We start from the raw sequence: 22860 nt of genomic DNA on the forward strand, positions 1-22860 counted from the left end.
AACATTTTTTGACAACGAAAAAAGCAATGTGAAAAATGATATTCTAGGACTAAGCATGAAAGATCGAGGGAAAAATGACAAAATCTGCGAAAAAAGAGATGAGATGAATAATGCAAATTACAGTTACCAAATTTTTTGATCAAAGCAATCGATTCCAAAAAATATATAAAGTCCGTTCAAAAATCAAAAACCACCATCGTCGCATTTTCCTCGATAATTACTATCGGCAACGCTGTCTAGTGTAAAATTTGGTGAGACTTGTAATTTTGAGGTTAAATGTTTATTAAGTGTCTTGTTTTTCTGGGCATGTTTAAGTAAAAATAATAAGAATCAATAAATAAATGAAACGTGCTGCTAATAAAACAATATGAAGGAAATTCAAAGCAATTGAATTTTATTTTGAATCAAATAAATGTCATAATTTATAGTTACCAACATAGCATGAAAAAATATCTACCTAGGGTTTTTTAAATTTTACCAACCTAAAGCAACAGGTGGTGGTTTTTTGATTTTTGAATGGACTTTAAGTACATAATAGGTAAATGATTTTCTACTTTAGTCGTGTATCTTAAACACAACATGGGAAATGTACATATTTACTTAATTTGTGCTTTAAAACTGTACTTAATTAAAACTGACTTAGTAAAATCAAATTGCAAATCAGGATTTGCTGGAAGTTTTGAAGTTTGGCGTAGTCGAAATGATAATTTCGAAATTTCCATAACAGAAATATAAAACTGACTCCGAGTGAAAGCCGATTTGTTAAAATCGCACATTCAAATGTCATTTGTGCAGTTCAAGGAGAAGCTTTTGTGCGCTCGATTCGCTTTCTCCTGGAGGCGGCCACTCGAAATTTGTCAACGGAAAGCTGCAATTGTCCGTTAGGAATTTTTGGCGGTCCCGTGGATAGGTACACCTGCGTTTTCGATTTTTACTTTGCGTATGAGACGGCGATCGGTTGGGAGGAATGTCATTCTAGAAAAGACAGCGGAGCACTTCGCCGCGGTCCGTTGGGCACGAGGAGGAGCGCGTTTAGTGCGCCGATTTCAATGGATTAATCAGTTGCCGCTCTCCGTAAACAAAGCGTGCACTAGATAGGACCTGGGGGAAAAAAGCTCCTCTCCGGCTGTGTCAAAAAGCTTTTACCGGCGACAAAAGATTTTTTACTCGAATGTCAGGTCGAACAAACGTGTGTCCATTCACCAGAATCATTCTAGTTAAGTGGTTTATTGTCATCCTCGATGACGACGGCATTCGGACCACATACCTGACGGTGATCGCCTCCCCCGTCCCCTCGCATATCATGTCCTGTCATGTTCCAATATCAATCAGGCTTAATGTCAAATTTGTTTTTATTCGATTACTCAAGTTAAATATATAAGACCATCAGGAGAGAGCGGAATGCGTTTAGGTGTCCTTCTTCGGAGTGGTGCTGGACAGATCTCGCCAGTTATGGTAATTTTTACGGGAGTAGTGCGCGGCGCGCTGGTCCGGCCGTATGTAAAGTCGCTGCTCTTATAATTTAATTGGTTAACGAGCACATGTCAGACATTTTCCCACTTGGATGATATTTATTGCGAGAAATCAAAAACGCGTAATAACAGTCCACAGTACGCACCGACGATTAAAATATATCAACTCTCGGCGGCGGCTACCTGAGAGTGTTATTACTCATTTGAGCTTTCACATAAATTAAGCTCCCGCAACGGGACAATGTGTGCGCGGATGGTCCTTGCATGGATATCGGCGATCTGGAGCCGAGTCCAGTTCCTCGTAGGACAAGGTATAACAACTGTCCGGCCTGATTGACACGTGAGGCATTGATTGACGCGGCTGATGGATGCGATCGATCTCCATCAGTGTAGATCACGTCGATAGCAGCTACCTTTTTAGGATTCGTCGATTGTTTGCCGATCTGACTGTTGATTTTCTGGAATGAGAACGAAAAGCGGACGTTTTCTGACGATCGCTCCGAGACACGATCCTCAATCAGCGACGAGAGGTTTGCGTGTAATTTTAACATCGACAGTCGATCGTTTTAATAATCAATTAAGCTGTTGAGGCGAGCTTTAATCGACTGAAGTGGATCGAACGAGTCGATGCTCCGAACGGAAAAGTAATGGAAACAGTTTTTCGTGAAAGAAATAAGGGAGAAAAATAAGACCAATTGGTCTTGTTGTTCTGCATTATTTTGTAAAAAAATATCTTTTTAGAATTTGATATAAATGAGGGAAAGGAAAAATGAAGAAAAACGTAGTTATGAAACTTACAAAAAATTAGTATGAGTTAAAAAACCAAAATTAAAAAAAGAAGAGAAATACATGTACCTAATTCAGTTTAAAAGTTTTAAGAAGAAATAATACAATTTTGACAAAAGATGAAGAAAACGGAAATATAAACAAAATGACAAAAATCCCCAAAAAATAAATCAGTTGTGAACTGTGAAAAGTGAAAGATTATTTTAAAACTTTGGTAAAAAAAAAAGCGAATAAGTTTTTGTTCTTGTACATAATAAAAATGAATGAAAACAAAACAACATGTGGATTTAATGAAAAGTTAAAAGGAAAAGGAAAATATTTGCAAAAAATATAAAAAAACAGGGAAAATTAAAGAAATGTAAAATATGAATATGTAGAACGAATGAAAATAATAGAATAGAAAACAAAATTTTGAGGGACAAGAACAGAAAAATACAATTCAATTTGGAAATTATATAAATATACAGGGTGTATGTGAAATACGTGTGTTAATTTTAACCAGTGGAAGAACCCATCGAATTATCAATCTTTTCTCTATAATATTTTAGAAAATTCACAAAAGTATTCCAAGATTTTTTATCAAACATGTGATTAACTAGTCTCTATTTTGTTGTAACCATGATATTTTTTTCTATATCAATGTAATTTCTTTGACAAGGCGTCTCTTCTATCACAACAGAAAATTTTTGCCCTTACCAATTTTAAATTAATTTGTAACGCTTTTTCATAAAAAATTCAAGTTGAAAATATGCTTCATTTAACAAGCTTTGTTACGTGTTAAAATTAATACACCCATTTTAAGTACACCTGTATATAAAGTTCTATAAGACGTAAAAAAAACGTAGCAACAGAAAAATGTAATAAAATGGTAAATAAACGAGAAACGTGTAAAATAATTAGCAATAATTATAATTGTAGCATACATTTTTACTGGAAAAGCAAGTAACTGCAATAGAAACGAAGGAACAACAAAATAATTACGAGGAATTTGTGAAAAAATTAGAAGAAAAGATAAGAACGAAAAATTTACTACAACACCTATTGTGTTTCTATTTTTTTCTAATTTTCACTGACAGTACCAAGTAAGGTGTTAAAAAATATTACAGGCGATAAAGTTCTTTTTTCTAGTAATAGATACCTAATTTTAAACAGTAATGTCAAAATGAATCCAAAATTTTTCTACGAGATTCAGATCTGGGAGGGGTGGAGACCATTCAGTTTTCATTTACAGATTTTTCACTGGTTTATCGCTTCGCTTTCGCGCAGATATTCCCAAGGTCACAGACCACGAGAGAATCCAACACCTCTACCTACATAATTATTTAAAAAACGTAGGAACATTGATTTCTTAACGTCCTCTAATTTAGGTATTCAAAATCTTGACAAAGTTTCTCTCTGAAGTTCCTTTCGATTTATTTTTGTCCATTAATGTACATATGTATTTCATTTATAACACGATTACAGAGTACTCTTCTGTTTTTCATACTTATTGTAGTGAATAATAGACAAATCTTTTTTCTGAAACGAATTGATTTGATTTTTAAAATGTTCAACGCAATTTAGGTGTAAGAAAAATTACGTAAGATCCAGAATGCATTAAAAATTAATATAAAATAAGTACACCGATAATACTCATTATATCGACCGTTCAAAAAAATAAATTGTGGCCAAGCAAGCAGTGGTTTTCTCCCTCTCTTTTGGTGTCCTTTGGCATTTCTTTCGATAGATAACCTCCTTGACTAGGATAACTAATTTAAAGTGATAAGATAATCATCGTGTGCTGCTACGAAAAAAAACAGGAAATTAGTTAATCATTAGTTTTTTGCAAAATAAATAATTGACACCACTGCCGAATAAATGACGTTTGATATTTAAGATTTGGCAGCTGATGAAGCTACTCGGCCTAAATTCGTTCTGTTTTAGGGAGGTTGCAGTTCACACGCGTCGAACTGCAAACAGCACATTTTTGGGAGGTGCACCTTTCTGACATTTGATTGGTTGCGAAATTTCGCACAACACCGGAGCAAATAGATCGTGACTAGGTATTGCATCGGTAATTTTGAAACGTCGGAAATCCATTCGCCGATCGGTCGTCGACGTAGAACTAGCAGTCGCGGGGGTAACATCTGTCGGCGATGGGCACCGAAAATTTTCCGATTGTCAGATGGTTCGAAAAAGCCCCACAATCTCGGGCAATCTTCTCCGGTGCGCCTTGGGGGTCCTGCAACCTGATTTGGCGTTTTGCTTAGTTGTTATGAAAGATGTACCCGGAGCGATACGATCGCACATTGTTTGGAGATGTCTTTAACCTTTTGTCAATTCGAGAAGGACGTACAACAAATGCGTTTTTATGTCGATCATACTTCATGAATTAATCAAATTACGAGAGACGTGGACGTCGGTGGTAATTGGACATGTGATGTCCGGAGCGGAGGTTCGGTTCGGTTAGGTTCTTACATAAATTCATACACGGGTCTGGTCGAGGCGTGCGCGTTTTGCGCAACTAAAGAGGGTGTTTAGGCTAGTTAAGAAAATTACAGTCTCTTATATGGTAGAGGAAGTCGTATAAATCACTTGGTCTACCCACTTAATTATTTGCGAATTGCAAATGGGTGCATAATGACGTCGGAGTGGGGCATTAAGTTTGATTGATTGAATGTTAAGTAACGTCTAATTGGCAATTTGGTCCGGTGGTGGACCCGGACCCGGGCCCGGAGTAATTTGAGTCCGCGGCGGACGAGTGAAAGGTCGCACGTGGCGACATCTGCGGCGGAAGTTGTTAAAATATAATTCCGATACGAGCGGACAGGTGAAATTCAACCCCCCGTTTAGGGTCAGATCCCCTCACCTGCCGCAAATCGTAAATCAAATTTCAAATAGATGGGCGTTAACTTATTAACTTCGATACGTAGCATGGGCCGTTATTTTCAGGCGGCCACAACGGACGAGCCGCACGTTTCTCCGCATCGCTTTGTTTCGATTGTGATCCGCATTCATTTCAGACTATAATTACAGAGCGCGCCGTGGAAAGTGAGACTTTTTATAATAAAATCGCCCCGAGTTTATCCGATATACGGACATAAATAAATAGTAAAAAAATGGACCTATATATTACGGGGTCCGTGGTACTGTTCTTATGGGAAAATATCGATGAGAATTTAATTTATTAAAACGAGATTTATGCCAAACGTGTTTTCTCCTTAATGGAATATCGGCCCCCGACCCCGGCCGGCCACGAATTTCGACTTTTTTTCGATTCCGGTGCCGAAAGACGTGCTGCCGCGAACTCGCCGGACGAGAGTCCGGGCGAATCGACAGGACTTTCCGCGAAACTGCCAAATTTTCTTGGAAATTAATCTGCATCCGCAGACGCGGAATTGACACAAAGAACGACTTTCCACTCGATTTTGTTGATAAAACGATTTTGTAACAAATAAATTTGGTATTGCGCTACTGGAGAGAGGAAGTGATGATAATCACGATAAAACTCTTACAAGACTTTTCGTTTATTCTAAATATATTTTTCCCAGTAAATGTCACTTCAAATTGTTTGGCAATGTTTGCAAATTTTACATAACACTAGGGCGACAATTAAGTCATCATGCGAACTGTATTTTTTTAAATTAATTATCACACATAATATAATAACGCTCTTAACACACTCCGGTAATAAAATTTTGTAAAATAAATTGGATTATTGTTAATGGTTTTTTTAATTAGATGTAATTTTTCCACCAATTTAATATAAATTTACACTGTCATAAACTTGACCGCTAATGAGTGTGGGAAATGTGAAGAGAATGTACATTTTTAAACAATTTTTATATCAAGATGTAAATTTTACAATTTTTTAATCCGAATTGCTACAAAAAGTGTTAATTAACACTCTCAATTAAAAATTTCGTACCTTTTCATTAGTACATTGTAAACCATAAGTTATCTTAATCTAGACTATTTTGTAGTGAATTGGGTTTTCATTGTGCACTATTGACCCAGAATTTATGCATTTTTTTTAAATTTTATCAAATATCGGGTGTTCATTTAAATTTCTCCTTAAAGTTGGCGCTGAGGAGTCGATTGTGAACGCACCACGGATTACGGATTACGGATCAGCTGTTTAAATCTAATCTCACTGTTTGCGTTGTTTGTGGGTTTACTCTGCAGACTGACGAGTGGTGCGTTCACAATCGACTCTTCAACGCCAACTTTGAGGAGAAATTTAAATGAACACCCGATACAAATCTTACACTCCCATTCATTTTTATTCGTAGTGATTAGATTTGTTTCTAAGATACAAAAATCATGACAGAAGCAATAAATTATTCCTCAGGTAAATAATTTTTCCCTAGAAGTTTTCTTTAGGGTTCAGTCATTTAGGTTCTTCTGCAGAAAAGTTTCAGACATCCATATTTTACCACAAACAATAATTTTATAAATCTATATAACAATCCTCTCACCTTTTTAATTATTTATGTTTGTTCTCGTTATTTCAATTTTGAAATATTTTCTTCAACTTTCTTTTATATAATCAGTTGTCTTTTCATATTTAAATTCATCCTTCATTAGTATTTTTTTTGTCTTGGTTTTTCATTTCCTTCGCATTTTATTCTTAAAATTCTTGTTCACTGTTTATAACATGGTTAAATATCCTTGTCCCTTTCATCACATCCGTTGGTAATTTTTCGAGGATAAAATTGTACACTTTCCAAATTTGAAAAAACTTCTTTCATTTTTCCTTTTTTTTCTTCTTTCTAATATTTTACAATTTCTAAGCTTTTCTTTAGCTTCTATTGCATAACTACCTCATCCATTATTTGTTTTCTTCATTTTCCTTCATTCCTCATATCTGAACTCTTTGTACTTTTCTGCTATTCCCTTATTGTGTCTATTTACTCACTTTCCTCTTTTTCTTTCCATCTCGTCTTGCATTTTGGATCTCGCAATTGCTTTCAGCTTTTTCTTTCTTAATATATTGACGCTTCCGTTTCAATAATTACCTAAATATCTTCATATTCCATCCATCTCTCCTTTTATCAACTATACTGTTTTGTTATTCATTTTGTTTCTCCTCATGAAACCTATTCCATCTTTTTCAACATTCTTCTACTTCCTTAGATTTCTTCCCATTCTATTTTCGTAATTCGTCCACACAGATTTATGTATCCTGTGTTCATTTAAATTTCCCTTCAAAGTCGATTGTGAACGCACCACGGATTGCAAACTGTTTAAATCTAACCTCACTTTTTGTATTGTTTGTGTTTTTAATCTGCAAGTTGATGACAGACTGACGAGTGGTGCGTTCACAATCAACCCTTCAACGCCTTTCACTTTGGCTTTGATAGTTCAATTTTCTTCTTGTTTCTGTCTGTTTCTGTCTGTTTCCTGTCTTCAGTTTTTCGCATTTGCCGACGAAATTCGCTTTCAAAGTTCAAAACTTTTCTAAATTACGCCACAGAATTCCAAGTAGATACAATTTCAACGAGGAAAGTACACGTTCACGCGATTGTTTTTGTTTCTTTTCCTTTGTAACAATTTCTATATTTCACCTTTTCTCTATTAATCTTCACATACTTTATTTATGTTTATCATTCTATTTTTATTGTTTACATTTTTCGAATTCTTTGATCATCTACATATATTTTATTCACGTTTCTCATTCAACTTTCTTTCAGTCTTCGTTCTGCACCCTTTCACTCTGATCCCAAACTTGTTGAAATTCTTTCGACCTCAAATAATGAAAACATTTCATTTCTGTTTTCATTATCATCTCTTTTGTCGTTTCCTTTGACTTAGCTTTTTACAATTCATATTAAGTAGCTTTTTCTTGGTAAGGTCACGGCGGCAATTAGTACGGCGCTTCCCGAGTTCGTTTGTCTTAACAAGCTGCTTTTAATTCAAATTACACAAATGTTAAGTGGACAATAACCAGTACATTATCGAGGGGTAAATCCGAAACCATGTAAAATGTTGATTTTATGTAAATTTAATAATTATAGTGTAAAATTCATAGTCAGTTCTTATGAATTATTCATTTCGCTCTAGTTGTTAAAACACGACTCGGGAATAGAGAACAGCGATGTTTCTTTTTGACCTGTGACAATGAACGAACCGCCGGAAAAACGAAACGAAAGAAGAATAAACTTTCACCGAGATGCAATTTTACACCGTCCGGTCAAAATTGCTCGACGATTGTGGTGTCGAAGCCGGACCGTTAATCGCGCAACGGAAGAATCCCACCCGGTCTCCGCTCGAATCTATTTATCTTCTAATCAATCAAAGACGACGGTGATTAGGGCACAATCCCCGGCGTTACGGTCCAGAATCGCGACCGCAACTCCGGCCGTCCCCCGTGAGGATTCGCGACTCCGCCGCAGACGATCTTGGTCCTTACGGTCCGGGGATGCCTTATCGCGCCGAGATCGCTATCCAATTAAATCTGACAATAGGTTTACGTCGGTGACACAAGTAGTAGTGAGGTACATTCCGGTCGAGAGATCTCGTCCTGAAGGATGTCGACTGACGCGACTTCTCCTTCTTGCAGAGTCTGCAGAGCGCGGCCAGGAGGGCCGGGACGAGCTGCGCCAACTGCAAGACAACCACCACGACCCTCTGGAGACGCAACCAGAACGGAGAGCCCGTCTGCAACGCCTGCGGACTCTACTACAAACTCCACAACGTGAGTATACCCAGAGATGTTTCCTTGTGTTTTTTTTTCCTGTGGGTCTTCCACGTCGGGTTTTTTTTTGTGGCCATCGTGTATAAATGGTAGTGCGATTGTGGATCATAATGACATGTTCTGGCGACGGAACGCGTATGTTGAATGCCCGGAGCCGGTCTCCGGCCAGTATATCATACCGGTCCCCACGCCCACTTTAAACAACGTCGTTACCCAACAACAATAACAATTTGTTACGGGAATAGCGCGCGTCGTAATAAGCCGAACAGATCGGGTCAGATCTCTTGATATAGCATCAAGAACGGCCATCCTACTGGAAGTGGACGGGTCGATGCGTGATCGACGAGAAATCGAAGAGAGAGAACCTGGAAGGTGGACATGCGAAAAATTTTGCCATTGGAGTTTTCGGTGGTCTAGTTGAGAGATGAGCCTCGACGAGTTTTTTGCAATAGGTGGATAAGTGGACCTACGACATTGTTGAATGTTAATCCTCATGCATGTGTAATCGTGGGGAGTTTAAGTCAGTTACTTTTGAAAAAATGTTGGTACTTGTGCATCATAAGATGTAAATTAGTGTCTGAAAATAACCGGTCAGTGAAATGTCTACAGGAATTTCAGGTTCTGGCTTAATATTGTTGTTTAGATTTCATAGTTGACTTTTTCAGGTTTTTAACTGTTTTGTCTTTTCAAATTGAGTACAAAGGGAGAGACAGTCATTGTAAAAAGAGAGTGAATTTTTGTAATTATCATTGTTATTTGTTCAAGCACTTGTGGTGATTGTACAAAGTGAAAAGCAGTAAAAAATAATGGATACGGTACCAAATGGACAACTCATAATAAGAAACTATAATTAACTCTTTCTTAAAAAAAGATGTATTTTTTTACATTTTAATGAATGATGAATAATGTAATATGTAACAATTTTATGTCTGATTACAAGATGTATCATAATTTCCCGTCAAAGTTAGCAATGAAGAGTCGATTGTGAACGCACCACGGATCACAGATCACGGATCAGCTGTTTAAATCTAACATCACTTTTAGCAAAGCTTTCGTTCACGCGAATTGCGTGACGATGCAATTTAAGTGAACGAAAGCGGCCTTACTCTCGAGTGCTTTGGTTTTGTTCGATCTCCTTAGAAAGTGAGTCTCACTTTGTATTCAAAATTTTAAATAAAAATAAATCACATTTTTTGACGGATCTGTTGCTACAGAAAAAAAATACAAAATAAAGAAATTTATGTAAAATCAATAAAGTGGTTTTGTGCACGTTGTGGAAATTGTGGAAACTGATGATGAAGAGTCATATGTTCCTGATGATGTCTGGAAAAGGCAAATGCCGCGAGATACCAGATGTTGCTTAAAAAATCAAAATTACGTTATCAGTTAGAATTGGAAAAATTTACGAGAGAATGAAAACCAGCGAGTGATATACTGTGAGCGAAAGTGAAGTGAACGAAAGAGACTCACTTTCTAGGGAGTTATCGAACAAATATGTAGTTTTTTGCAAGCTGATAATATTGAGAAAAATAATTTTGCTGAATTGGTTGTTGCTTTTTTCTATAGACACAAAATTTCAGAATATTTTTCATTGTTATGTAAGCGAAGCATGCAATAGAGTTTAAGGATATTGGAAAGAACTTTTGAGGCACTAATACGAATTATTGATTATTAACATTTATTTTCACTTCTCAGCTACATTAACTTATTCAAGATCATCATTAATATTTATATACTCGTATTAATCTGGTTTTCAACAAGAAGTGACAGATCCTAAATAGAAAATATAAAGATTAGTGGACCTAAGATAGATCCTTGAGAGATACCACTCATTGTAATAATAATTGACTGCTTTTAAACGATATTTTGGGTATCTAATCTACGATTTGATATTAGTGTCCATTAGCATAAACCTCCTTAGAAAGCCAACACCATACGTTCTCAATTATGTTTAAGTCAAGGGAAAGACTAGGCCATTCTACAGTTTTAACATTGTCTTAAACACAACACAAACCAATGATTTACGACTTGTGCCGTGTGAATTGCAGCACAATCGTGTTGCAATATCCATTGCTTTCCTCCAAACAGTTATTTGCATTTTGGGCGGTTGATTTATTTCCAAGGTTTTCAAGTGTAAATCTGAGGTTAGCACCGAATGCATTTTTTTTTTTTCATAACTTACGAAAACAGTAACAAATTCATAGACCGTTAAAACACGATCATAAAAGAGATCATCCCATGTTTTACAAATATTTTTGGTTTAAGTTGCTGTTGCAATCTAAAATACTACCTGATTTCGGTCGCTTCGGCACGCTCCGAACGTTTGCAGCATGATGATCCGTACTCGAAATTTTGTAATGTGCACCAGGAACTTTGACTGTTTCGGTAACAAATGGCCCTTCTAGGTTCCTACCTAGGAATGGAAAATAAAAATTTTTACTGTGAAGATCCCCTGTAAGAAATGACGACCAACCGTTCCAACCCTCATAAAAGTATTAGTACGTTATAAAAATCTACTAAGTTCCAAATATACTTTGTAGCCACGTGACTTCTTGTAAACGTCACGTGGTTAGTCCAAGAATGTTTCTTCCAAGTAAATGTCACATATTGACGAAAAATAATTTCCAAAATGCTAGAAAGTCACCAACTTTTACCTCAATTTATGTCAAATTTTTGTCAGGTTATCGGTAAAATTCATCATTTCTAATTAATTTAGTATGGTGTTTAGGGTACAGATAAGAGATGTTATCACATCTGTCACAAACAGTCCGAACCGTCGTTAAAACCTCATTTTATAGACAATTTTGGACGACGACGACTCGTGCAACGTTTTCGTGTAAGGACGAACTTTTGCTCACTTTCGAGCAACCGAGATATGTTTGTTTTTATTGACTCATTAGACCGATAAAACGGAATGTTTATGTCCGTGTTGGCACAGTTCTCGCTAGGTAAAGGTAGATTTGGTGCATTCTGACCCGACCAACTGTCACTTGGACCTTTCTCATAGATGATATCGTCCCGTCAACCTCGATCGGTCGCCAACGTGCAAAGGTCGATTTGCAAAAAATTAATCAACGACGACGACCGTAAGATCCGTTGGGAAACTTTTCGTGCTCGACGTCAGCCTCGAAAAAAATTCAATTAATTTCACCGGACGAATTTAGGCTTTTGTCAAGTTTTCGACCAATTAAGTTGACGTTGATTTATTCGAAACATCTCGAGACAATGTCGATACGTGTGTAATGTTAATGCATAAATGAGTCGAGGATTTTTCTCCGGGTTTTTTATGCACGCATGGTACACATGTACGATTTTTTTCCTTTTCTTCGACTCGTCCGGCTATCGGAAACTGGGCGGTTGCGATGCCAGTCGAACTTTCACCGGTTGGCATGGTATAACGTGTCATTACAGGATGACATGGAGTTACGTAATCCAATTAATTGTGCTCGCTTAGACGAAATCTATGTTAATTAGCACCGGATCGTGGATCAAATCGCACAAAATTAGACTCACACAAAAATTTTAACTTTGGACGAAAATGAAAGTGGTTTAGACATAAGCAATCCGATCTAGCAGCTGGTGATAGATCTCGAGAGATGGATTTCGTATTCTGGTTTGCACGAAACCGAAATCGTACAATAGTTATTTGGGTATCAAGGCCAAAAAGTGCATCTTTTTCGTCCGGGTCTGAGTTTTCTGGCCGAGGCGCAGCCGAGGCTTGAAAATAGGCGAAGTGCACATTAAATTTTTTAGGGGACCGCACGAACTACAAAGCAAAAGACATCATTGGAAAATTATAACTTTATTTTGTATCTACCTTTTTCAAACAGATACATTTATTAATACATATTAGTAATTTGTTTATAGTATTTGTTATCAGTTTGCCAACAAAACGAGAAATTTACTACTTGCAATACAATAATAACTTATTTTCTGGTGGCAGGACCATTATCGATTTTGTCGGTTTCGTTACTAACTTATTTATTACTAAACGGACCAACACATGACGCCACGGTCAGCGTCCGAAAAAGTACGTCCGAAAAAGAGTTACTTTTCGTTCGCTGAAAACGGCCGTGAAAAACGAAAGATTTGAAAACATTCAGGTGGAAATGTCGTTAAAAATGGTTTTGGTTTGAGAACGGTTCCTATGTGAATGAGTCACTCGGTACTGAGTCGCCACCTAATTTTTTTTCTAGAAAAATCGAAGGTGCCTGGACATTCTGTAGGCAACTTAAAGCCCCATTCAGAAAATACAATTTTGTCGGCTCTCTAATTTGTCATTCACTGATTTAATGATTGTTCTAAGTCGAATTTTACGAGAGCTTTCACCGTTTTCAGAGCTGATAACGTAGCTGACTTACTTTTAATACGGTCGTAATTAGAGGAATTAAACATTACTGCAAGAGAAAAACACAAGCACAAACAAGCATGATAAAAAATAATTATATATTTGTTAGTTTCCGCACTTATTAGTTTAATGAGAATAGTATGTTGTCGTTTGATGAGTTATTTGCAAGTGTTACATAAAAAGAAGTTATCGGTTTTTGCTCGAGGCAGAAGCTTCAAAACGTCTGAATCGAAAATATTCAAATTTGCTTGGACTGCGGAAAGAGCTTTCGCTCTCGTCCGGTGACACGTTCAACGCGATCTCCACATCCTCCGGGCATTTCGTTCTTCATTTTCCTTTCCGTCGTCGTTTTATCGCAATTACGCGATTATCGGTCTGGTGGCTGCGAGGCCTGGGATGCGGCTTCCTGACTGCAGCGGCGTCAGGAATCGAACGGTTCTTCTCCAGGTGGTCACGCTGCGAGGACGACGTGTCTTGGCGGATCGTCGTCGTCGACGACTCCGAGATCTCCGGATCAGATCATTATCGAAAAATCTAAATCTGGCTCCCGTACATCGGTCGCTCCGAAAATAGGCGGTGAGTCGTCGCGCTCGTTATTAATATGGTAGCCGATCACCTGCGGAGTGTACGTTAGATAACCGCGGTATCTGTCAACTACCTTGAGCTACCAAACGATCACGTATTATTTAATGGTTCTCATGATTTATGCGGGTGTGGTGCCCCGGCCTCCGCTCGTATTTATCATGTCGCCCGGTGCGAGCACATCCGGAATTGGACCGGAGCGAAGGACGGCGACGACGTCACTCACCTTGCGGACGCTATTGGGATGCGCTACGCGTCCGGATAAACACCCGGAGCGCACTGCAATTAGACACAATTGGGTGGACAACGGTCGGATCCTTCTCCCACCGGCGAATCCATACTGCTGGAATGTCGTGCTTGACATTTATAACTAGATCTGCACACTGCTCTTTGTCAGTCTCTGGTGTTCAACGATCACGTGTTAGGGAATCGTAAGGGATGGGAAGGATTTTGCAAACTGCTTTACAAAATAAAGCAATGGTCTATTTACATATTTACAGGGTGTTTCTGAAATAGGTGCATTAATTTTAACTGGTAATAGAACTCGTCAAAAGGAACAACTTTTCTATCTACCATTTTGCCGAAAAACAATGTTTAATTCCAAAAAAAAATTGGCGATTTTTCACTAAAATAGCCCTACGCCACTAAATACTGCAATGGCTAATTGAGATCAGCGCTAATATGAAAAAAACATCCATTTTCATCCAGAAAACGTGTTTTAATGCCAAAATCGAAATTCAAATAAATCTACCCGTATAGCAAAAAATCCACTTCGTAAGAATCTGGTTGTTCACGTTTTTAGGTAGCATAGTTTTGGAGATATGAACGGTTTTAGGAAAATCTTTCCTAGTTTTTTAAGCCATTACGCAACGTTTTTCGCCAAAATGGCAAAGAGAAAAGTTGTTCCTTTTGATGAGTTCTATTACCAGTTAAAATTAATGCACCTATTTCAGAAACACCCTGTATGTACTTAAGTGAAAAAATGTTGGTAGTAATGATTAATTTCAGCCGATGACAGCTGTAAGTGAAGCATTTAACAGTTAATGTGCATGCGATAGTGCCGTGTGTGATAATTGCACTAGTGCTTTAATTACCGCTGTCTGTCACTGGCTGAAATTCAGATTTGTCAGCGACCTGATTGGATTCAATTTTTTTTTAAGGAACTAGTTACATATTTGTATCTGGTGTTCATTTGGATTTATCCTCAAAGTTGGCGTTGAAGAGTCGATTGTGAACGAACCACTCGGCCGTCTGTAGAGTAAAAACACAAACAACGCAAAAAGTGAGGTTAAATTTAAACAGCTGATCTGTGATCTGTAATCCGTGGTGCGTTCACAATCGATTTTTCAACGCCTACTTTGATGAGGAGAAATTTACATAAACACCTGATAGCTCTTCTATGGAAGTTATTTTTTCCACGTAGTTATTATTGCTTTTAATTTCTTCATTTTCCTTTTCTCATCTTTATCATCAATTCGAACTACTATTTTTCCAAAATATCTCATTCACATCAGTATTTCTACTTTTCCACATAGTAGTGACCATTCCTGCTTCTTCCTTCCGTCCGTTCTTCTTTTCACTTTCCCAGTTGCTATTTTGTAGATTTTTGAAATTCTTGTCACATTTCTCTTTGATTTTCTCATCCGCGCCGCCTGCAATTAGATTAACGCTCTATGCGACGAGATTGGCGAACCACCTCCGTTCGCATTCCCCGCCGGGCAAATTAGAACGGGAGCGCGGCGGCGGCGGCCTCAATTAGTTGGCAGTCGGACGATCAAAATTGCGACACAACACACACGCATACGCCGATCACATATTCAAGGAGCCGCGAGCGGTCACTGGACTGTCGTGTGTGTGTGTGCGCGCGTATGTGTTGTTATTGTCGTTGCAATTCTTCATGTGAAGAGGCCTTCTCTGTTGTCGCCGCCAGGACATCTAGCGTCACGTACCAGCTCGGTTTCTGCCATCGTCGTCGAGTCGAATATTGTGAATATAATAAAAATAATTCTGGATTTTTCGCTTGCGGTTGAATGACTCGAGGCCTCGCCGAACACGGACTGACTTTTAATATGCAAATGACGAAACTGTTGTTTCTGATGCACAAGAGGAATTACGCATCTCGAGAGCGCAATCGTGGCCACCACATGTCGGTCAAACTGCCTAAACGTCTGGAAGCACGTCGGAGGGATAAATCAGTGCAGGTGGTACGTCACATAATTGTGTGCTCAATTGGGTTAAGGTCAGGGGAGTTTGATGGCAATGGAAAATGAACGATCTTGAAATTTTTCTCTGGGTCAGTTACGTCATGCGTTCGACGCGGACGAGCTTTAGTCCAGATTTGGTAAAATTTGTGAATCGAAAGGAGTAATGATCGATTCTAATCCTGCAAATTAAATCCCAGCCGATCAAGACGAATGAATTTCTCTTTTTGATAAATATGAGTCGAGTTAAGCAGGATTAAGCGCACGGTAATGTGACAGTAATCTGAAAATCGTGTGTCCATTGCCTCGAGTTTTTTTCTCGTCTGTTACGTAGCAGAACGATAAATAAAATTTTTCGTTGGTTTGGTTGTTGCGACCAAGAAATTTCTGCGAGGCGAACTTGCACTTTGCGCAATAAAAAATTGTTCACGATTTGTTCGGTCAGACGTCATGACTCACAACTCGGATAAATTTACAAGTTTAAGTGGAATGTTAACTTATTCAACAACGTCCGACAACTGGAAAAGAATTCGCCGCAAAGTCGACAACAACAAAGAAATTACTAGGAAAGAGAACTGCGGCGGAAGTTGTTTCGCGTTCCCTTCGGAGTTTGGGGTTTTTGAAAATATTACAGATTTAATCCGAGGTCTTAAATACATTTTGAGGTGATGCATGTTAAGAATGCATTTAATGAGAAAAGTAAAAAAAAAAACTGTCATTGTAGCGGGTGTTCATTTAAGTTTCCGGTCAAAGTTGGCGATTGTGAACGTACCACTCGTGTAAAAACGTAAAATTTAAACATCTGATCCGTGATAGTGCGTTCACAATCGACTCTTCAACGCCAACTTTGACCGCCAATTTAATGAACACCCGATATATTTTGTTGTACTCTCTTTTGGATCATTTGACACATTTAAATCCAATGCTGTTTTTAAAAAATCAATTAAGGGCTTTGATTTTTCTCTGTCGAGAAATCGATATTAAAATGTCCACTAAAAATCTGACTGTTTCTCGCTCGCTCGGCTAAACTCGGCTCCACCGAAGTGACTCGAATGAGCATTTCACCTCGGAGCGTGTAACGTGACGCGTGACGGTGAACCTAATTCACGTCCGGGAATAATGTCGTGGTGCGCCTAAAGAAGTTTTCACTTTAAAATGCACCAAAAGGTTTCGTTTTGCTTCTGACCTTCTAGCAAGGCAACAAAACGATGTAAATGACACTTATGAAGAGATGAAGGGTGAAAAAAAAAGATTTCAAGGGAAAAATGAAGCACTGTTAGACTACAATTTGAAACACTCTTTGCACTAAAAACAATCTATACTATGTATAAGGAAAGTGAGGAAGAAATAAATAAAGAAGAAAGAAGCATTAAATCTGGTAAATAATGGTAATTTAAGCCGACAAAATAGTAAAAGTGGAACATTTAGTGCAAAAGAAGAAAGGAGCTTTAAATTTGGAAAATACGAGGGCATTTGATTGAAATTTTGCTTATTACTGTCGAAATTGGGAATCGCAAAAAGAGAAGAATTAAATCTGATAAATCCTGCCCGGATTGGAAATTGAAATACGAAGCAGTGCAAAGGAATGGCACCTTGACACCGTCTGCCGTGCCTTTGTCTTGTACAACAATTTTTTGGAGATCTTAGGAGGAAATTCTTAGAACACCCACTTTATCGTCCTGATCTGGTACTTTGTGATTTCTCTTTGTGCCCCAGATTAAAAGACCAGATGCTCGGTTTGCGAATTTCAAGTCTCGATCGAAGATTAAACAAATCAAAAATAAACATTTCTCATTGAGAAATAATTTTTGTGGAATCCAGAAGCTTTCGCACTAGGACACAAAGGGTCGTTTGTTTGGTGTAACCAAGGTTTTTTCGACCATTGAAACAATTGATCTGACAATAATATTTGTCGTAACCTCGGGTTTCGGTCATGGTTTAAACGACAACCAAGGTTTATTTAACTGCAGTGTGATAATTGTGGCGAAAAATAATCTTGAAGGGAATATGTTTTGCGGTTTTATTGTCTCAAAAAAGATATTTGATTAAAATTGAAGGTAGGAATTGGGTTCAGCGATTGTGTGTTAATGTCAGTTGTCTCTGGAGAAACTAGATAAACTGTCATTTTTTTAATTAAATATGTTCAAATATAAAATATAATAAAAGCGCCTGGGGACATATTAAAACAAACAAGCTGTTAAACTTTCGTTCGTGAAAGTTGACGAAAATAATTGACAAACAAATATTGAACAATATTTTTATCAAAACACAAAACCGAAAGCTGTTTTCGGAGGCTATAAATCATGGCCGATTTGGAATGATTTCATTCCTTATACGTGCCAGGTTAATCCGAACGAAAAAACACTCGTTGGTGAAGTCTTTCACATTTCCAAATGGTGAAAAATCCCGTAAGTAGCAGAATCAGAATCTCTGTCATCTCCAGAAAGTCAGGTATATTATGCAACGGAGAACACGATTCTGAAATCGTGTGACAGAAATGAAAATCAAGATTTACTATTAATTTTCAAGTGGCACAATGTCTTGGAAGTAGTAGAAATCTTCGGAAACGGTCAGGCGAGGGTGCTTCCAGCAGGACCATTAGATCGGCAAAAATGCAAAATCTCGAGTAATAGGGGCGGCATAGGTAGACGAAATCGTGACACAATACAGACCAATTTCCTGGATACAAGCGTCGCGACAATAGAAACGTTTCAAGTAAAATAGATTACCATTATCTCAAGGGGACATGCCGCTACAGTATCAATAGACGAGTATATCCCGGACAAACACCCCAGGATTCCGCCCCTATTGTACGGATAAAGTATCATTTCGGGAGCAATTCAAGACATGTTGTCATCTCGGTCCGTCGGATAGTCTAATGACAGAGCTCTCGAGCAAGGGGACATCTAGATGTTAGATCGAGATAACAGCGTCGTTTGCTGCAATGCAAGAATCGGAAGGGAAAAATCGCATCACCGTGCCATGTACACCACACGTAAGAACAACATGAATCGCGAAATTAGATCGTGACCGCACGTCACATCTTAAAACGCCAACCTAATTAGAGCCGATCCGATCGGCCGTTATCGGCGGCGATCTTCCAAGATGAAGAGAGGGTGGTAGAACGCTGACGGTGCCGGAATACGTCCGTTTCCGGCGGAAAGTTCCGGGTCATCGCGTTCCGGAGAGCCGGAGGCGATAAAAGGAATTGTTATGTGTGTGCGAGTGTGTGTGGAATCCTCTCGGACGAAATATAAATTATTTTTCTTGATGAATGGTTAAGAACGGTAGCCCAGGTTAAAATCCCATGTTCCTATTACCGCAACTCAGTGAAGGTTTTGATTTATACTAATTGGAAATAGCTCACAAGTTTGGCCCGGAGCGGGCCGAAAACGTACGTGTTTAATTGACCGATTTCGGTACCCACCTACAGTGGCGGATTGGGAAATTTCGACGGAGCCCGCTCGAACGACCTCATAGAAATGCGACGGTTGCACAATGGGACAACCGGACGCCCACTTTTTGCACAAACGACACAAATCCGGCTGACGAAACCATGAAAAATGACAAAAAATTGAATAAAAGCGAATTTCAATTATGCGTGAGCGAAAGTGAAACCTTCACCCACTGATAACTATGGATGCAGACTCACCTTTGAGGGAGGTATCGAACAAAATCATATTTCGGCTCCGAGGGAAAACGAGAGGCACCAGGTCTGGTAAATACCGACACGGCGAACTTGAAACTCGAGATGCAAAGTAGAAATCATGTAGAGCCTAGAGAACAGGCAGAAACGAATCCAATTGAACCCCTTAGTCCGGCCCTGCCCTCTCCGTTCACACATTCGTCTCTCAATAACATGTTTCACTTCCATAAATCTCTAATCCAGTAGCGAGCTCCTCTCTAAGAATCGTTCTTTTGTTTCAGGTGAACCGACCATTAACGATGAAGAAAGAGGGCATCCAGACGAGGAACCGAAAACTGTCGTCGAAGAGTAAAAAGAAGAAGAGCGGCGGTTCGTGCCTGTCCCTGGGGGGCATGATGGGCGACATGATGAAGCCGTTGGACAGCGGCAAGGGCGGTTTCGGCGGCGGCGGTTTCGGTGGAGGGATGGGCGGCGGACACCCCCATCTCAACGCCGCTCTGCACCCGCACCACGCTATGAGCCACTGGTACCAGCACAGCACGCACCCTCAAGGATTCGTGTCGGGTCCGCCGCCTCCGGCACCGCCGCCCACAGCGTCGTACCACCACCACATGAGCTCGCTCAGCGCGGCAGGATTGGGACTGGCATCGAACGGGATGGTAAGTTGATTTTTATTTTTTTTGGGAAATGTAGTGGTGTCAGCACAAGTGAGATTTAGCAGCGGCATTTCAACGACGACGTCTGAATAAATTAACGTTCGTTTTCTGTTTGTTTGCAGACCAGTTGGCGATCGGAATACACGTGATAAAATGGAGTAGCCTGAAAAACAAGGAATTTAATGTAAGAATTGTAGATATTAACGTTAAGGATTTAATTAATTGAACGTGATCATAAGAAAAACTGGTCATCTGTCATTATGTACATTTCATTTAAGTTTTTTTGTTTTGTAAATTCGTTGGGTGATTTCGTGACCAGTTTGTATGTATAATTAAGTACAAAGATGCAAGCGTTTGTAATGTATTGTATATAGATGTTAGTTTGTTTTAAGGCATTTTTAATACAAGTGATGTACATAGGACAAGAAGAAGAAGAAATTTTAAAGACATGTGCAATCTTCACGTTATTATAAAGTATTTATATATGTGTGAACGAAAGAGATATACGCTGGTCCGAAAGTCACGCTTGCGTTCAAATCAGACCGCTTCGGACCAGGTTATATAGACTGCAAATAATGTAAATAAAACAAATATAACATTTTATGAGTTGCATGAAAGCCGACCAATTTTTATTACAATTATCAAGTGACAGTTTTTAAATTATTATTCATGTGCATAAGCATTTTTATTAAAAAGTCTAGTTTAAAACACGCGCACCCTCTACCGGACCGGCTCGAACTTCAAATCGGACTATTTTTAACGTTGATTTCAATTCACAGTACAAATTCGTGTTAAGTTTTACGTTTTTTTAACGTTGCCGCTCCGATACAGGGTGCATCCAAAGCCATGTTACAATGCGGCGTTTTCGTTTGGACGCCGTGTTGATATTTGAATCGATTTTTCGATTTGTAATCTAAGTGAAATAGCATAATTAAAATTTTCAAAAAAATGTAAATAAAATTCGATGTATGTATATGCTCTTTGTGTGATATATAAAATATTCAAACCATACAACTGTGTTTCATTTAAACCAATTTTATACAACGACTTATACGGTAAGTTAAAAAAAAAACAAAACCAAAAAAGTTTGAAAATTTTTGCTTATAAAAAAAATACAGCAAGAAAAGTTCAGTTTAAAAGGGTGCTGCTACTGAACAAAACATATTCGCTGTTCTAAAAATTGTAGAAGATAGCCGAGGTAGCGGTGTTGGATTCTCTCATGGACTGTGACCTTGGAAATGAAAACTGAAATAGACTAGAGAGAGACGACACCAACGTAACGAATGACGATGTTTGTAGTGCCTACTCGAGACCGATATTCGTCGTTTGCGCAAATATGACTCATAGCCCATGAGAAAATCCAACATGTCTACTGTAGAATTCTAAGAAGTACTTTGGGCACTGGAAGGAATTATATAAACAATATCTTACACTATGATTTACGTATCAAGAAAACAGTTCTTCGCATATTGCTTTTAGAAAGAACATGTTCTGGAATCCTCAGAAGTAAAATTATTAGAGCATTCCCTTGCAGTCCACCCCCAGATTTCCTTCTGCTTCTGAGGTGCGTGGTTTGTGATTTTCAAGTCCAGATCGAACCGTTTTTAAAAAATGTCCTTTGAATAATTCAGAAATTAGAAAAAATTGTTGACTGGCTCCTTCAAATATGTCGAAGTGAAACCAAAATAAGAATGTTTTTCGAAAAATACAATTTATTTTAGATTGCATACAGTTTATGCAGAATCTTCACAATAAGAAATCTCGTTTAGAAATTTGAATCCTTAAAATATTTCTTGGTACTTCTATTTCATGGTACTTGTGGTACTTCCATTAACGTGAGGCTAGACACCCTACAATGAAGCTTTGAAGCTTAGTTTAAGCCATAACCGTTCAGTAGCAACATGGGACGACCATTTGTCTTCTAAAAAACTATACCATGAAAAAATCTAGATCTAGATTTCCAAAGAAGAAGTCTAAATTCATTTGAATAACTTGACTAAATTGAACTAAAGGTTGACTAATGAAAAATTTTAATTTGTCTATCACATGGAGTAAGGAATTGCCAACATTTTAAGAAAGTTAATGACATAGAAAATTAATATTTTCTAATAGAAGATTATATTAAACCTAGAAACAGAATTTACACTGTCTTCTGAAATTTGAAAACAAGAAATGAGTCCAAGTAACCTTTTAATAAGCTTCTCAATGAATAAAGTTTGTCAAAAGATGTGAAGGCACTTCGTCTGAGACCAAAAGTGTCAAAAAATCAGCTGCAAGCTATCCCAGAAGAAATATGGAAGAAGATATTTCAAGAAGAAAATTGAATGCAGTTGTAAATACCAAACAATCAGCATTTTGAGCCACATTCAGTTCACTCTGAACACCAGTAGCATGATTATTCTAGTGTAGTGAGCCATTTGTTCGACCAGATTTGAACCTAATCGAACTCGTATGGTGTATGGTTTAGAACACGCTGAAAGTTGTACCGTGAGA

At 38.2% G+C, this 22860-nt stretch overlaps 1 protein-coding gene across 1 annotated transcript in view; it reads left to right on the top strand.

Moving 5' to 3' along the window:
• The window catches only part of LOC138125420 (GATA-binding factor C-like), a 61131-nt gene extending 39750 nt beyond the window's left edge, over positions 1-21381 (top strand). Inside the window, exons 5-7 of the mRNA XM_069040719.1 lie at positions 8800-8934; positions 19993-20370; positions 20490-21381. Of these exons, the coding sequence (XP_068896820.1) occupies positions 8800-8934; positions 19993-20370; positions 20490-20516 (540 nt within the window). The 3' untranslated portion in view covers positions 20517-21381. The remainder of the gene's footprint in view (positions 1-8799; positions 8935-19992; positions 20371-20489) is intronic.
• The last annotated feature ends 1479 nt before the right edge of the window (positions 21382-22860 follow it).

Source organism: Tenebrio molitor, chromosome 3 (assembly GCF_963966145.1).
Source record: "Tenebrio molitor chromosome 3, icTenMoli1.1, whole genome shotgun sequence".
In the NCBI taxonomy this organism is placed as follows: domain Eukaryota; kingdom Metazoa; phylum Arthropoda; class Insecta; order Coleoptera; family Tenebrionidae; genus Tenebrio; species Tenebrio molitor.